The 17332-nt window shown below is 42.9% G+C and overlaps 1 protein-coding gene across 2 annotated transcripts in view; it reads left to right on the top strand.

The window, feature by feature from the left end:
• The window catches only part of LOC115095109 (transcription initiation factor TFIID subunit 4-like), a 654045-nt gene that overhangs the window by 491531 nt on the left and 145182 nt on the right, over positions 1–17332 (top strand). For both annotated transcript variants that reach the window (XM_029608361.1, XM_029608360.1), the window contains exon 14: positions 5973–6095. In XM_029608361.1, the coding sequence (XP_029464221.1) occupies positions 5973–6095 (123 nt within the window). The remainder of the gene's footprint in view (positions 1–5972; positions 6096–17332) is intronic.

The following is a 17332-nucleotide window of genomic DNA, read 5'->3' as shown; positions in this document are numbered from 1 at the left end:
TCGCTATAACATCCGCTCGCAGAGTTTAGTGAGTTACAGGCATTAGTCACTACCCGCCTTACACTAAAATTCTACATGACAGAGTGGTCCTCCGTACACACCCTAAGTTTTTACAAAAGGTAGTATCGGAATTTCATCTTAATCAATCCATCATCTTACCTACATCTTTCCAAGGCCCCATTCAAACCCAGGGGAACAGGCTCTACATTCCCTGGACTGCAAATGTGCCCTAGCCTTTTATCTGAAGCGCACATCAGCCCACAGGAAGTCTATTCAATTATTTGTTTCTTTCGATAACATCAAATTGGGAAATCCAGTGGGAAAACAGACCCTTTCCTTCTGGTTGGTGGACTGTATCTCCTTTTGCTACCAGCAAGCAGGCATTCCGCTACAAGACCGTGTAAAAGCACACTCTGTTAGGGCTGTGGCAACCTCAGTGGCAACCCTTCATTCAGTGCCACTTATTGATATTTGTAAGGCTGCGACCTGGAGCTCTCTCCATACCTTCGCAGCCCATTATTGCTTGGATAAGGCTGGCAGGCAAGATTCCTTTTTTGGCCAGTCTATTCTACTCAACTTATTCTCAGCTTAACTACCAAACATCCTACCAGTGACCCATTCAGGATTTTCAGGATGCCCTCCTACCCAAATCCACCCCTGTTGTTGTGCCTGTTGCACGTTTTTGGGTGCATTGCTCGGGCATCCTCAGCTTGGTACTCACCCATATGTGAAAACTACCATTCTGCTTGTCCTGTGAGAAAGCAGAGTTGCTTACCTGTAACAGGTGTTCTCACAGGACAGCAGGATGTTAGTCCTCACGAAACCCGCCCACCACCCCACGGAGTTGGGTTCGCTTGCAATTTATTTTATTTTTCGCACATACTTCTTGTTATACACGAAACTGAAGGGGGACCCCTGCTGGATGCAGGGTTGGTGCCATGCTGGGCATGCCCAGTAGGTGCCAATCAAAGTTCTAGAAAATTTGACAAAAGTGTTCCGTGATTGGGCTCCATCCTGATGATGTCACCCATATGTGAAGACTAACATCCTGCTGTCCTGTGAGAACACCTGTTACAGGTAAGCAACTCTGCTTTCTCCTAGGACAACAGGATGATAGTCCTCACGGAACCTGCCTGCCACCCCGCGGAATTGGGTGTCTTCTATTATTTTATTTTATTATTGTTGTAATTCTCTGTTACGAGATTGAAGAGGCACCATGCATGGTATAGAGCAGTAGTTCTCAACCTTTTTTTTGTCTGGGACACACCTGACAGATGGTTCTCACATGCGTGACACACTGAACATGTGACCATCACGGGGCTAGATGTAAAAGTACAGTTTGCATCCACGGGAACCCCCCTGACCCACTATAATGGATGTAAAGCAGAATTATGGCATTCCCAATACAACTCACCCTACAAAAAAGATATTCTAGTTCTGGTGTCATCTCAGTAACAGCAACTCAAACTCCTACTTCCAGGCTCAATAGCCCTACTTATGAAAAGACAGTAGTTTACCACCAAGTCATGTCCTCTTGAGAAAACACAACAAATAAGACTGATACAAACGCTTACATGCTAGTAAAATATCTCATCTCGGTAACAGACACAGAACCGACCTAACATAAACTCTGGAATTTGTTGCCAGAGAATGTGGTTCGTGCAGTTAGTATAGCTGTGTTTAAAAAAGGATTGGATAAGTTCTTGGAGGAGAAGTCCATTACCTGCTATTAAGTTCACTTAGAGATTAGCCACTGCCATTAGCAATGGTTACATGGAATAGACTTAGTTTTTGGGTACTTGCCAGGTTCTTGTGGCCTGGATTGGCCACTGTTGGAGACAGGATGCTGGGCTTGATGGACCCTTGGTCTGACCCAGTATGGCATTTTCTTATGTTCTTATGTTCTTATACTCCCAGGATCTGAAGTAATGCACGTAAACTAATCCTCACATAGATATGAAAAGGCAACACTACAAATATCAAATCAGGCCCCTAAAAACCAATACACCTTTTATTAGGAAAACAGAACTAGCAAGCAGAAATTATTGTAAAACTATACTAATAAGCAGAATAAATGTTTCAAAACAGCTATGAACAGAATAACATCCAACAATTAAAAACTCATAAAACTATTAAAACTTCTCCAAACACCAATAAAATATTTCAAAAAAGCAGACACATCACATTATATTAAATAATTAAAGTGGCAGTCAATCAAGAAAAATAAACTTAAAAAGCCACCTTTACTTACTCCCTCCAGCAGCTCTCCTACTCCTCTTCCATGCAGGCTGCAGCACACACCAGAAGCAGCAGTAGAGGCTAAGGTCTATACTCATGGTCCTCTTCCTTAGGGCCCTTGTCTCTCACACACACACACCATACCAGTCATGCCCCCATGACCAGTTTCTGTCTCTCACACACCAATCATCTCCCAGTCTTTGACACACACACCAGTCACCTTACTGAACAGTTTCTCTCATGCCATACACACACACAGGCTTCCCACTCCCATGTTCTACTTACATATACGGGCTTCTCACTCTCATAATCACTTTCTCTGTCTCACACACATACACACTCACCAGTCTCTCACTCCCATGCTTGTTCTCTCCACATGTACAGGCTTCTCATTCCCATAATCACTTTCTTTCTCTCACATACACATACAAACACACAGCTGTCACCTGATCTCTCTCATGCATGCATACACACACACACACACAGGCTTCCCACTCCCATGTTCTCTTTCAGATATACAGGCTTCTCATTCCCATGCTGTGTCTCACACACACCCAGGTTTCTCACTCTCATGCTCACTCTTCACATGCACAAACTTCTCATTCCCATAATCTCTTTCTTTCTCTCTCACACACAAACACACACCAGTCTCTCTCTCATTTCCATGCTCGCTCTCCACGTGCACAGGCTTCTCATTTCCTGAATCACATTCTCTCTCTCACATTCACACACACCAGTCTCTTTCTCTCACATACACTGTCACCTTACCAACCAGTCTCTCTCTCATGCATGCATACACACACAAGTTTCCCACTCCCATGCTCTCTCTCACATAATCAGGCTTCTCACTCCCATGCTTTCTTTCACACACACACACCCACAACACCAGGCTTCTTACTCCCATGCTTTCTCACATACCCAGATTTCTCACTTCCATGTTTTTTCTCTCTCTCACACACACACACATCAGTCACCTCCCTGACTAATGTCTCACACTCTCGCATACACATCAGTCATCTCCCTGAGCAATCACTTTCATTGTCTCTCACCTATACACGCACATCAGCTTTCTGACCAGTTTCTCTCAATCACATACACATTCTCTCACTTACACACAGGCTGGCTGCTTCTCTCTCTTTCTCTCACTTCCTCTCTCCCCCCCCCCCCCCCCCCGAGCACAAATGGTAGCTGCAGCAACCTCCTCCTCCAGCCTCTGCAGGCCAAGAAAGAAAAATCCCATCGGCCATGGGATGCTCATGCTGCTGTCTCCTTTCCTGATTACAGGCTGCTTCGATTGCTCGGGGGCCGATACTGTTGCTGCTACTTTTTCATGCGGCGCGGCTCTTTCTCCTTCCCGCGCACCGCACTGTGTATCACTTCCTGTTCTGGGTCACGGGGGGGGGGGGGGCAGGGGCGGGAAGAAGAAAAGGCCAGCCGCGGGTGCCACAGCTTCTTCTAGCACCGCTGCCGTTCCCACTGGGCTTGAACGTGCTGATAGCCCGGCGGCAACGGCAGCAGGGAAGGAAGAGCAGCGGGAGAGACCGGGAGCACGCAACACCCCTGCCGGTGCTTGGCGACACACTGGTTGAGAAGCACTATTATAGAGCCTCTCTGTTCTAGAAACTTTTACGTTTTCCATGCTGGGCTCCATCTGATTATGTCATCCATGTGTGAGGGCTAACATCCTGCTGTCCTAGGAGAACACCTGTTACAGGTAAGCAACTCTGCTTTATTTTGCCAGAGGAGCCTTTATTATACTTTTGACTATTGGTTAAGTTGTCCCTTGTTACCCTTAACAATTATTTTACTCTTGCATTCTAAAAAATTGAAACACATGTACATTGATCATGCCATTAATGTTAAGTAAAATTTAAATTCATGCACAGACAAAACCATTTTTTTTAGAGACCAAAAGAAAAAACTTTTGAGAATTATTCTCTCCTGCCATTCCTTATTTTGGGCTCCAATTGTAAACCAGAAGCTGAAAATAACAAACCAGTTGTCCCTTTTTATAGAATGTTATTACAAAACTATCAATTTTGAATTTAAATAATAGAGTACCAGTCCACTTCTAGATTTAATCCTTAAAGGTACACTATATCCAAAGTAAAAATCTAAACTTGTTCTTTCAGATTTATACATTTTGTATGACTGCCTCCTCTTGGTCTGTCTGTGATGTGCTGTAGAATTCCCCACCTGAAATCACTAAACTGATGGCCATGGTATCTGTTACAGTATCCATACATACCTATTGCCTCTTGTCCTACTGTATGCCACATTGGATCCTCTCTTAATGATACCCTTTACAGTTCCCACCCATACCACTAGTGACCTCCCGGCACACCCTAAACAGTCCCTACTCACACCCTTATTGCTCCCTCTAGTGACCCCTGAACACCCTTAACAGTTCTCACTCCCGCACTTCTAGTGCCCTCCAGTGACTCTCCCTGCACATTTATAGTCCCCACCTAACACCCTTAGTACCCCCTGTGCACAACCTTTACATCCCTACCTCCTAGTGTCTTTCCAGGGCCTCCCCTGCACATCTTAACCAGTTCCTACCCCCACTCCCATACCCCTAGGGACCCCTTATACCCCAATCAACCCTTACCCCTGCTATCCACAGTCTACTTAGCCCATGTGAGTACGATGTTCCATGATTGAATTCCCTTTGCAGGCTTTTCCAGGCTTGCTTCGTTGTGTGGAGGTTCCTCACCATTAGGCACACCAGTTGTCACATGTCCCTAGTGGTGAAATTTGAATGGCGTGCTGGTGGTAGTATCACAAAATTAGCCTGCCTCAGAAGAACTGGAAGTTGAGCAGCGCGGAAAATTGTGTGCATGTATGATTCACAGACAAGTTGTGTGTAAACGTAGAACTTGCGTTTATTTTATATTTTACGCGCACTCATTATAAAATTCACACCCATGTGTGCGTGATTCCACATGCATGCATATAATTCTTTGAAAGTTATTCTCTTTGGTTTTATCTTCTGTGTTCCTATCTCATCCTCCATGTGAACATTTTTGCTTTCTATTTTGGTCCTGGCTGTTCTCGATCTACTGTATATGGCATCTTTCCTATCAATCAGAATAATGCTTTCCTCTCCAGATGTTGTCACTGCTACTTCTGATAACTTACAAGGGGCAAGTGGGAACTGCAAGGTCTTGACCATCACATTTTGTTCTGTGTGACATTAAACATTCAACTTCTGTCTACATTTACCCTGAAATTTCTATGCGAATCTAAGACTACCTTCATAGAGAATTTGGCATCAGTGTTTCACTACCATGTTACCAGAAGATGCTTGTTCTTAATGAACACTATTCTAAACATTCAGTTAATATTCATATATTTAAGAGAATATCAAAATTTGAATGGTTAAAATTCAAGTTTTGATGTTTGTTATTTAAACATACTTATTTCCTGAGGATTGTCATGTTGCAGGTGTGCTGTACATGTTAGTGATGTGACAGGAACCTACAGAAGATCCACTGGTACACAAAAGATGCTATGTCCAGTTGAAAATAGATGAAGTCCTACTGGAATTTGTAAACAGCTTGCTAATATAGCTATTTGGCTCCTTTTGGCCCCTGAGCGCACAGGTTTCCCCATCACCGGCCTTTGGGCTGAGATGAAAATTTGGAGGTTTAAATTTTATCACAACAGGACGTGAAGAGAGATGGTTTGTTTGTAAATCAGATAGTAATGAAATAATCTGTTGTTTTCAACAGATGCAGCAGCAAGAGCTAGCACAGATGAGGCAAAGGGATGCCAATCTGACTGCTCTGGCGGCTATTGGCCCTCGCAAGAAGCGGAAGCTGGATTCTCCTGGAACAGCTGCTGCAGGTGGAGAGGTAAAATGTTACTTTTTTGTATACACAGTATATAATGTATTATTGAGTAACTGAGTAGTACTGAATAGCCCTAACCAATAATATTTAATACGCCCTGCCAGCAAAACTCGAATGGTGTAATTCCCCAGGAAGATTCCAGAAATGTGACAGGTATCATAATATGAATGTTGGCATCAGCTTAGTTTTCTAATTCATTTTAATGCTTCTTTATCTGTGAACTGGAAACCAGGAGAAAAATATTTCAAAATATTTAACTTACAAAGATCAAAAAAAAGAATTAAAGCTGCTAAGTTTAACTTTGTTGTTCAGAGGACAATCCTCACTGCAGTAGGGAAGCAGAACCATGGAGACCACTTTTCCAAAGCAATACTCTTATTTTAAAAATGAGGTGATTAAAGGTGTTAAGAACATCCATAGAGTGGTTAGATTTCCAGTCCTGGCTTCTGCATCTTAGGTCTGTAGAGGCTGGAAATGCTATGGAGGGTAGTGTTCACAGCTACCATGAAAGAGCAACACCTACTGGCTGAGTCAAAATTGCACTTCCAGTGTATTCTAAAAGGAACGACAGTCCTTGCCTCTTAGCCAGAGGACTAGGGATGGCTTTAGGATTTTGCTGCCCCTAGGAGTGCTTTCAACCCCCCACCTCCTGTAGGGAGTCTGTTACAGGGTAGCAAAGGGCTGCTTTCTGCTGAATGAGATTCAGCGGAGCTGGAAGGCAGCAAATCTCAGCCAGCCTGCTGCCTCTGAATGTTTGCCGCCGTAGGCACAGACATAATGGATGCCTGTTGACAAATCCAGGGCTGCAGAGCACTGTCCATGCAATGTCTTGGAGAGGTGGAAGAAAAATGTGGGGGAAAAAACTCCAGGTAGTTATAAACAAAGGCTTATAATTCTCCAGCCTCAATTAGGCTGAGTTCTGATTGTTCTGGCAATCCAGAAGGAGCAGGAGATAGCTTCTGAATCTAGGAAAAGAAGTGCCTTGGATGTAGCGCCCAAGGGCCTAATAGAATCCTGACAACTATATGAGGCGTAAGGAGGAAACCAAAGGTTCCTAGGTCATTCAAGTCTAACTTGTTTTCTTAAAAACAGTGCCACTTTAGAAGAACTGGTTGCCATGTTCCTCCTCCCTCACTGCAGAACTATCTTCCCAGCCAGTGATGTATTCTTTTATTTGGGGTATTTTTGTGTGAGTTGAAGCTACTGCACCTTTTATTTGTGTGTGTGTTGGGTCAGGGTGGTTCTTCCAGCACACAATAGGAAACAAAAGTCACTGAAAACAAGCTGAAAAAAATCTCAGGACTGAAGATAATTATTAATGCTGAGAAAGTATTTTTGTGATTGAGTTCTAAACATGATGGAAGAAAGCCATCAATTATGTTTAGGAAGCTTATAAACAGCTGCTGCAAGTCATATTATTTTGGACTTGCAGCAGTGTATCTTTCTCTCCCGTGTAGTATTGTTAAGTCGTTTGTTCCTTCCATTGCATTCATCTGTACAGTACATACGGCTGCCTACTTTAATGTTTCTAAGATGCATAGTTTACTAACCTGTTTTGCGGATGATATACCGTGGTTGTGTGATTCTTTTCTGCAGAGATCTTTTCTCCCCCTCCCCCTTCAGAAGTGCAGGAGGATCACTGCAATCATCGCAACATATAATTGATATATCCACGGGCAAATGATGGCACTTCACATCCACATTTTTGGTCTCATTAAATATGCTAGCCATTAATGCAAATTACGGCAATTATTGAACCCATGTAGAATAAATTCTGAAATCATGTGGAAGTACTTAGCTCGCTGCGCTTTATTCTGTTAAAAATATGTTCATTCCATAAACTGACCGTATATTAACTAGTTAAAATATCAGAGATCATATTACCCCTACTCTCTGCTCCCTCCATTGGTTTCCTGTCCCGTGGAGGGTTAAATTCAAACTTGCTATGTTAATCTATAAGCTGTTAAACAATGCTTCATCATCTTGGATCACTTCTGTTGTACATATTTATTCTCTTATTTTGTCTCTAAGATCTTAAGAATATAAGAAGTTGCTATCCTGGGTCAGACCAAGGATCCAACAAACCCAACATCCTGTTTCCAACAGTGGCCAGTCTAAGTTGTACCTGGCAAGAACCAAAAACATTAAATAGATCCCATGCTACTATTGCTAGTAATAGCAGTGGCTAGAGCCTAAGTCAACTTGATTAATAGCAGTTTGGATTTCTCCTCCAGGAACTTATCCAAACCTTTTTTAAACCTAGCTACACTAACTGCCTTAACCACATCCACTGGCAATGAATTCCAGAACTTAATTGTGCATTGAGTGGAAAATAATTTTCTCGATTTGTTTTAAATGTGCTATGTGCTAACTTCAAGACTTGCCCCCTAGTCCTCCTATTATTTGAAAGAGTAAATAACCGATTCACATTTACCCGTTCTAGTCCTGTCATGGTTTTATAGATCTTTATCATATCCCCCCTCAGCCGTCTATTCTTCAAGCTGAACATCTCTAACCTCTTTAGCCTTTCCTCATAGGAGAGTCGCTCCATCCTCTTTATTATTTTGGTCACCCTTCTCTCCATCTTGTCTAGTGCAGCTATATGTTTTTTGTGATGCAGTGATCAGAAGTGCACACAGTATTCAAGGTGTGGCCTCACCATGGAGCGATACAGAGGCATTATGGCATTTTACGTTTTCTTCAATATTCCCTTCTTAATAATTCCTAATATTGTGTTTGCTTTTTTGACTGCTGAAACATACAGAGCTGACAGTTTAAATGTATTATCCACTATGACACCCATATCTTTTTCCTGAATGGTAACTTGTAATATGGAACCTAACATCGTGTAACTACTGTATGGGTTATTTTTCCTTATATGTATCACCTTGCACTTGCCCACATTAAATTTCATCTGCCATTTGGATGCCCAATCTTCCAGTCTCGCAAGGTGCTCCTGCAATTTATCACAATCCGCATGTGTTTTAACTACTCTGAATAATTTTGTGTCATTTATAAATTTGATCACCTCACTCGTCATACCCCTTTCCAGATCATTTAAGACATAGATTACTGGTGGTCCTCTCTATGTGTTCAGCTTACTGGAGGAGACTCATAAGCATACCTTCTCTAATGCTGGTTCTCTCCTCTGGAACTCACTCCTGGGGCAGTCATGGTTGATTACTGATACTCAGACCTTTAAAAAGGTGTTAAAAGCATTTCCATTTCAGGATACTTTTGATACAGATGCCTAGATTTATCTTGTCTATTGTCCCTGGCTTCATGTACCTATGGTAAACTCACTGGCTGAGTCATTTTGATGTGATTTGTTTGTATGCTTGATGTTATGTTTTTATGAGTGTTTTATTGTTGCAAATGTTGGAACGAACGGGCTATAAATCTTCTTAAAATAAATAAATAAACTAAAGCCAAGTCCTTCCCTGAGACTTGAAGACATTATTGTATTAATGCTGACCATTGTTTTTGGTCAGCAAACATCAGCTGTCCTTAGTCATGAACTAATAACATTAATTGAACTTTCTTTCATTTCCTCTTGGAATTCTGAGCAGCCAACAATATTTAACATTTTTTTACATTTATTAAGATTTATTAATCACCAAACACTGAAACAGGTCTAGGCGATGTACAATCAAAACAAGCATAAAATATGGCAACATAATATACATTAAAATAATAAAATAAAACAAAACACTATATAAAAATAAGTACAAACAGTATAGCTAAATAAAATTACAAATAAGCTAATTTAAATAAGAATGTTTTTAAAAGGTCTCTGAATGTTTCAACTGAGTCACATAGTTGAGCTCAATCGGGAATGAGTTCCAGAGTACTGGCCCAGCCACAGAGAAAGAGCATTCTCGCATGATATGTGGTCATGCCAACTTAGGTGAAGGAATGTCCAAAAGACCCCTTTGTGAGGACTGTAAATTTCTAGATTGTTGATATATCTTCACAATGGCATTAGACCATGGACAGGACAATAGTTTTTCATCCTACTTAGTCTCAATAACCAAGCTTAAGCAAACACAGGCCAAGTCAGTTTATGACTGAAAAGTTGCAGAAAAAAATATTTCTATAAACGCCTGGAGCTGATAGGAAATCACAAGTTAAAGTAGTTTTGAACTAGATATACCTTCCTTTCAGTTCATGCCATGTGGAATAGCGATCTGATGATAGTTCTAGTTCCCCTTTTATACTCTGCCCTTTTCTGTCCTATGTTTCTGTGCTTTGCCCTTATATTCTTTTTTTGTGGATCCCTATGGAAACTGTTTTATAGCAGCTTGAGGCCATGTTAGCTGGCCTGGTACAGCAAAGGGCCATTACAGAAGAGAAAGAAGAAAGAGTGACAGTAAAGGCGTACTGTGCTCTCATTGTATAGCATCCATCACCTCATGGTCCTGTGTTTCTACACAGGACCATGATTAGAAAATTCCATGGAGCTTGTAGAAGACCACAACAGCAAGATCTCATGAAAATATCAAAATATTCTTTGTGGCATGCATTACCTCTGTAGTACTCTTTTTAGAGCCTTGTACAGCTGTGGGGATGATTTCTGGCTGAAAATTATTAATTGATTTAGGGACTCCTAGGGAAGAAAAAAAAAAAAAAGAGAGGATTCTTCTATTGCAGAATTCTCTTCTTGAATTCAGGGTACTGTTATTATTTAGGGCTGATTTGCTATGTTTTTTCCCCATTGGACATTAGAACAGGGAAAAATGCTCTGTAAATCGGTCCCTTAGGGTTGACAGTGTACATTTGGATCCCAGTTCGCATATCCCCTGTTCTGTGTAATGCTTTTTTACGCAACAATGTTTGTTTCAATGTAAACCGATGTGATATGTAGCTCCTACATGAACACCGGTATAGAAAAATTCAAAATAAATAAATAAATATGGTACTTTCCCTCAAATGAGTTGAAGTGCAAGCAGAATGCATTTCAAAAGTATTTGCAGGAAATGTAGATTCGGACTGTACCATGGGCAGTGCTGTACAAAGACAGCACAGAAGAGGAAAGGAAGGAATATATTGAATGCTTCAGCTCATGCAGATACCATGCGCAAGTCTAAGAGAGAGGAAAGGGAGGCCTACCAGTCCCAAGAGGATAAGGCATGCTCACACCGTTGGTGCCGTGCCAGACTACAGTGTGTGCAACAAAGCTCAGCTTAGACCAGTGCGGTTATTTGGCAGGTGTCACTTTGGGAAAATGTCCTCCTGAAAAAAAAGCTCATCTTCAGGTAACGTATTAAGGTGAAGACTGTGGTAGATTGCAAAGGGAAAGTAAGTCAGCATATTTAGGGTGGGACATTAAATGAAGAAAATATATAATCAGTTGTTGCTGTTCAGGCCAGCACGGGCTTAGAGAATTCTGGATTTAGATTTGTAGGATCCACCCTGGAGATCTTACTCGTTTCAAGATGACTTTTTTCATAGCTGGTTGATCCAATTCACAGGGGTTTGCTTTCTGATATGTTCAAAGATGTGGAGTTTACACTTTTAGCCTGTAAAACTGTGGGTGATTTTTTTTTTTTTGGTTAAAGTAATTTTGAGGAATATTTTGATTTGGGAAAGAGGAGTGTTCTACTCATTGAAGCACAGGACTCGTTCAGAATTTGAGGTTACGATCTCGTCAGTATTACCGGCTCTGAGAACAATTTTCAAAGACATTTCCACATTCAGATATTGACTTGCACACATAAATTGGCTGACCAAAAATTGCCTTCCCCCCAGCGGGGCTAAAAGTGCACGCATTACGGAATTATTTGCGTATTTTTTATTGCATAAAGAGGAGGCATTCTTGGGGCACGTTTAGGTTGGGGGAGGAGAAGAATGAGCAGAAAGTACATTTTTTAGCGTGTAGACAGATGGATTCAGGACCAGTGGGTTTATGCTTCCCTGCCAGCAGATGGAGGGCGGAGCAAGCTGACATCATAGTATATATATATATATATATACACCTACAGTAACACCAGCCTGCCAGTATTCTCCATCTCCAGCAGATGCTGGATTTGCATCTCCCTAAGGGGATTGCTTCAGATTTTGGAAGGAGAATTTAACATAGAAAAAGAAAAGCCCCGCTCTCCTGCGGTGATACCAAATGGTCCCTCCCCCAGTTGAGAATTCCTGAGGTGATTTTAGTGGTCCCTCAGATGTGTGCCTTGGTCCGGTAGCTGGGTTTCCCGGCATGGATTTAGTTAATTGTACAGCTTAAAGGCAGTGGGTGCAGGAAGCCAAGCGTGACAGTGACGGCACATGCCCTCTTCCCCCACAGCCAGAGACCGTCTTTGTACTCAGCTGGTAAGGGCTGAGCTCGGGTAAGTTTTAAAAAAAAAAAAAGTTTGTAAAGACAGACAGACAGTATAGAGGGGTTTGCAGGACTTCCTCCGGTCTCCATGCTTGGTGCGCCTTTCCAACATTCATTCCCTCTCCCGTGGGGATTAGGGGAACTGGGCAGGCTGGCGGGTTGAGCTGCCCCAGTTGGCCAGTCCCTGCAGTTAGGCTTTTTGTCTGCACGCCGCATGGTAAGCCGCGGTGGCGTTTTTGCACGCTTCTGTGCGTGCCTTACTGTTCTCTACAGGACGTTGGTGTGCGCAGTGCATCGGCTCTGCGCACGCATTGTTCACTCAGTTTTAGGCACGTCTTTTGTGCGCACAAATTTCTAAGCGCTGGTATTGCGCCCAGGCTTTGTCGCACAGTTTGTGTGTGTGTTTTTTGCAGTGATTACTTTTGGGGCGCCTAGTTTTTGTGCACATAAATTTTGTGCGCTTGAATATTTTCAGTGCAAGCTGACTGGATGCATATTCTCCGTCACCTGTGCACTGATGGCACCGGTGAGCAAGAAACCAAAGCGCCTTTCTCTCTGTGTTGCCTGTCATATTCGGGCATCTCAGTCTGACGTGTGCTCTAGAGGCTCAGGAAGAGTTGTCTTCCTCTGATTTTGCTAAGCCTGAATCCTCCCAGCCTGATGATGGTCTGGTTAAGGGTCGGTCTGGAGGAACGTTGATTCTGGAACTTCCTTGACTGTTTCCTCCACAGGGGCTGGCAGTCAACATTTGTTGAGCTGGACGTGGTCCTCCTTACACACTTTTTCCAGGTTTTATCGTCTGGATGTGCAGGCCTAGGAGAATGCAGCCTTTGCACATGCATTGTTGACTGGACCGGGCAGCTTCCAGCCCTACTCGGGAGTAGCTTTGGTACATCCCACTGGTCCTGAATCCATCTGTCTACACGCTAGGAAATGGAGAAATTATTACTTACCTGATAATTTTGTTTTCCTTAGTGTAGACAGATGGACTCATCTTCCTGTCCTCAGCTGCTGAATGATTGTGTCAATGATCCTCCTGTGAGCCTATGTGTTCCAGGAGATTACTGGTAAGTGTTCATCCTCTCCCTAGATTGGGGTACATACGTTCCTTGCTTGAATTCAGTATTTCTTGTTGGTTGAGTACAGTAATGGTTGACTGTTTTTAAGCAAGTTTTTTGCTAGTACGTCCACAGTTGCTTTTGAGGAGAATACTGGCAGGCTGGTGTCACTTTAGGAGTATGTATACTGTTATGTCAGCTTGCTCTGGCTCCATCTGCTGGCAGGAAAGCATAACCCATTGGTCCTGCATCCATCTGTCTACACCAAGGAAAATAAAATGATCAGGTAAGTAGTAATTTCTCCCTTTTCAACACAGTGGGGCGGATTTTCAAACACTATGCGCGCGGGTACTTTTGTTCGCGCCACCGCGTAGCCGCGCATATCTTATAAAATCCGGGGTTGGCGCGCGCAAGGGGGTGCACATTTGTGCAACCTGTGCGCGCCAAGTCCAGCGCGGCCTGCCTGTTCCCTCCAAGGCCGCTCCGATTTCGGAGCGGCCTCGGAGGGAACTTTTCTTCGCCCTCCCCCCACCTTCCCCTCCCTAACCCACCCCCCCGGCCCTATCTAAACCCCCCCTTACCTTTGTCGGCAAAGTTACGCCTGCTGAAAGCAGGCGTAACTTTGCGCGCGTCGTCGGCAGCCCCGCTCCGTCCTCCGGTCCCAGGGGCGTGGTCCGGAGGCCTCGACCACACCCCCGGGCCGGCACCATGCCCCCGAAACGCCGCAGCACGCCCCCGAAACGCCGCGTCGTTTCGGGAACGCCCCCGGACACGCCCCCTCCCTCCCCGTTTCGAAAGCCCCGGGACTTACGCACGTCCCGGGGCTTTACGCGCGCCGGCGGCCTATGCAAAATAGGCGCGCCGGCGCGCAGGGGTTTTAAAATCCGCCCCATGTGCATTATTTTTCATGGGGGGGGAGTACCTAAATTTATAAATGTACCCATGACAAGTTTTAAAGTGAAAGAACGCATGTGCTTTCTTTGAAAATTGGGACAAAGTCCACAGGTAAAAAGTACTCGGAGGTTTTGTCTGAAAATGCATAGTTTGAAAATTGCCCCTGCATGTTCTACGGCAAACTGGGGAGTACTACCTAATCATCTCCTTGTTATATTGTTTGTTTTATTTATTTATTTATTTCATTTATTTATATTCTGCATTTCCATTTTATCAATGCGGATTACAAAAGTACAAAAAAATTAAAACAAATAATAAGACATATCATAATTTAAAAACTTCCATAAACAACGTTTATTATTATTGTAAGCTTAATTTCTGTTTTTAATGTGCATTATAGAATAAAAAATGTACATTAAAAAAATCAATAAATATCACGAAGGAGAACTCGCTGAAATATAATTACAAATGTGTCTAAACACCCACAGATTCCTTCATGTTTTTGAGCTGTTATGTGAAGACTGAATAAGATTTTCCTTGTGCAAACTAATCTGGGCAGCAAGCTTTTCCTGCAGGGTGAGCATAAAAAAATGCAGCATTTTGTAAATATTTGTTTATCAGGTATCTTTATAAGAAGCCAGAATTTACAGAAAAAAAAAAAAATTCAAATCAGACTGCGCTCCCAGAATTTATAATTGAGTGGGAGGAGCTGTAATAGATGGAGGGCCCAGTGTCCATGGGCCACGTAAGCCCCAACAAGCTACACCGTTTTAGATGCACTGTCATGCAATTTGAGCAATTTTGTGTTGTCTCATGCCTAGAGAAGTTCAGGTAATACAGTAAAAAATATATATTAGCAGTTGAACCATTCTGAAAAAATAGGTTATCATAGGCTCACTTTTCATCAAAGAAATCTGGTTTTGAGGTGACTTGTTGCTCCTAATTATTGCCTTATTTTCAGTCTTATTATTTATTTATTTATTTTTATATACCGACATTTGATCTGGCATATCACATCGGTTTACATATAACAAGATATCTAAGGCGGACCTTGTAATGACATGGTACATTATAACAGCTTAACTGTTATAATTATTAATTACTATTATTACTGTTATAATTATCTTACTATTATGGCTGAGGTGTTTGAATTGTTGGTGGCACCTTAGCTACAGGATGCATAGATTCTTGATCCAGCTCAGTCTGGGTTTAAACCCAGTTTCAGTACCAAAATGATGTTGCTTGCTTTGTTGGATATCATGAGGCTACAAAGAGATCAAGGAATTTGTCCTTTTTGACTTCTCAGCAGCATTTGATTTGGTGGATTGTGTATTACAGTTTGGAAGTTAATGGGGTTGGGTGTACAGTGATGAGCTGGATTGAGTCGTTTTTGCCAGATAGATCTCATTCAGTAGTGTTGGGGTCCTCTTGCTCAAAATCTTGGCCTTTTCTTTGGGGACCAGAACATGGTTCTACTTTATCCACTATTCATATTAATGTGTACCTTCACGCCCCTGGGCAATATTATTAGTGCCTTGGGGATAAAAGTATACATATATGCAGATGATATTTAAATTCTGATTCTGCAGTTGTAATTGTGGGATAAGACTGAGCTTTTTGGGAAATATGTGGATACAGTGATTGACTGGATTAGCCATGTATATGGTCCATCTGTCTGCCCATCAAGTTGTTTAGTATAGTAATTGCTGCTTCTTGTGGAGTAACTCCCCGCCCCCCAACACCACCACCACCACCATGGTTTCTGCCACTCCATGCAGGTTATTCCCCTGCAGAAATATCACACCTAAAGTTAACAAAATTCCATTCACTACCTCTTCCGGGAGGGCATTCCATGCATCCATCATCCTTTCACTCTTCAGAAAGGATAGAGAAGGCAGAGAAGAGGGAGAAGTAGCACTCTGTGAAAAATAAATAATATTAAGCAACTGAAATGCAGAAGATATGGGAAAAAGAGGAGGCTTTGTGGGTTATCTTGGGACTGGTTGATAGTATTTCCATCCACACCAGAATGATCTACAGAGCACTCAACACCAACAGAAATGCTGGCTAGAGTTCTAATCAATGACCTATATAAGACTGCAGTAAATGGGGAGATGATTTGGGGGGTCCTGGCAGTTTCTGCTTTTTCATTTCGGCTTCCACATCAATGGGAACTGGCTTGGGATCCAGTAGCATGAGGCTTCGTTCTCAACTACCCATGGATTTTTCCCCAACTGGCATGGGCCCTGGCCACAGACTCATCTAGCCAAGTGATGGTCTGTGGCCAAGGCCCATGCCATTATAAAAGAATGGCACCGGCTGGCCGCATATGAAATTTTGTTCCATTACGTGAGAAGCAAAAGTCATTATATGGCTGATGGTGCCATTTTGGACATGGTGGTGCCGGGCCTGGAGTCCTAGGGGAAATTACAGACCTTACTAGATTACCAGGGATATTCAGGTATTTAAGAGAGAGGGGGCGACCTCCAGGAAGGGGTATTTTTTGTTACTTGAGGGATGAGTTTTGAGGAGAGGGCATGGCCTCAGCACAGAGATTTAAGAACATAAGAACATGCCATACTGGGTCAGACCAAGGATCCATCAAGCCCAGCATCCTGTCTCCAACAGTGGCCAATCCAGGCCATAAGAACTGGGCAAGTACCCAAAAACTAAGTCTGTTTCATGTTACCGTTGCTAGTAATAGCAGTGGCTATTTTCTAAGTCAACTTAGCAAATTCTTACTTTTAACACTTGGTCCACCTCAAAGGACAGGGGACGGAGTGTGAGACAGGGGGGCTTTTGAGACCCTGGGGGTGGGGGGTGTCACTTTTTGGCTTGATAGGGCCAAAGTCTGGAGCGCGCGCGCACCCTTACATCATCAGGAACATGGCAGATCCGTAGCGTCAAGCCAGTCCGGGGATACCGGGACCAAGAGGCGGAGAGAAGCCGCAGCTGCATCTGTCCGT

The sequence above is a fragment of the Rhinatrema bivittatum genome, chromosome 7 (assembly GCF_901001135.1).
Source record: "Rhinatrema bivittatum chromosome 7, aRhiBiv1.1, whole genome shotgun sequence".
In the NCBI taxonomy this organism is placed as follows: domain Eukaryota; kingdom Metazoa; phylum Chordata; class Amphibia; order Gymnophiona; family Rhinatrematidae; genus Rhinatrema; species Rhinatrema bivittatum.
The sequence above is the reverse complement of the archived record's forward strand: the minus strand, read 5'-3'. Positions and strand labels throughout refer to the sequence as shown.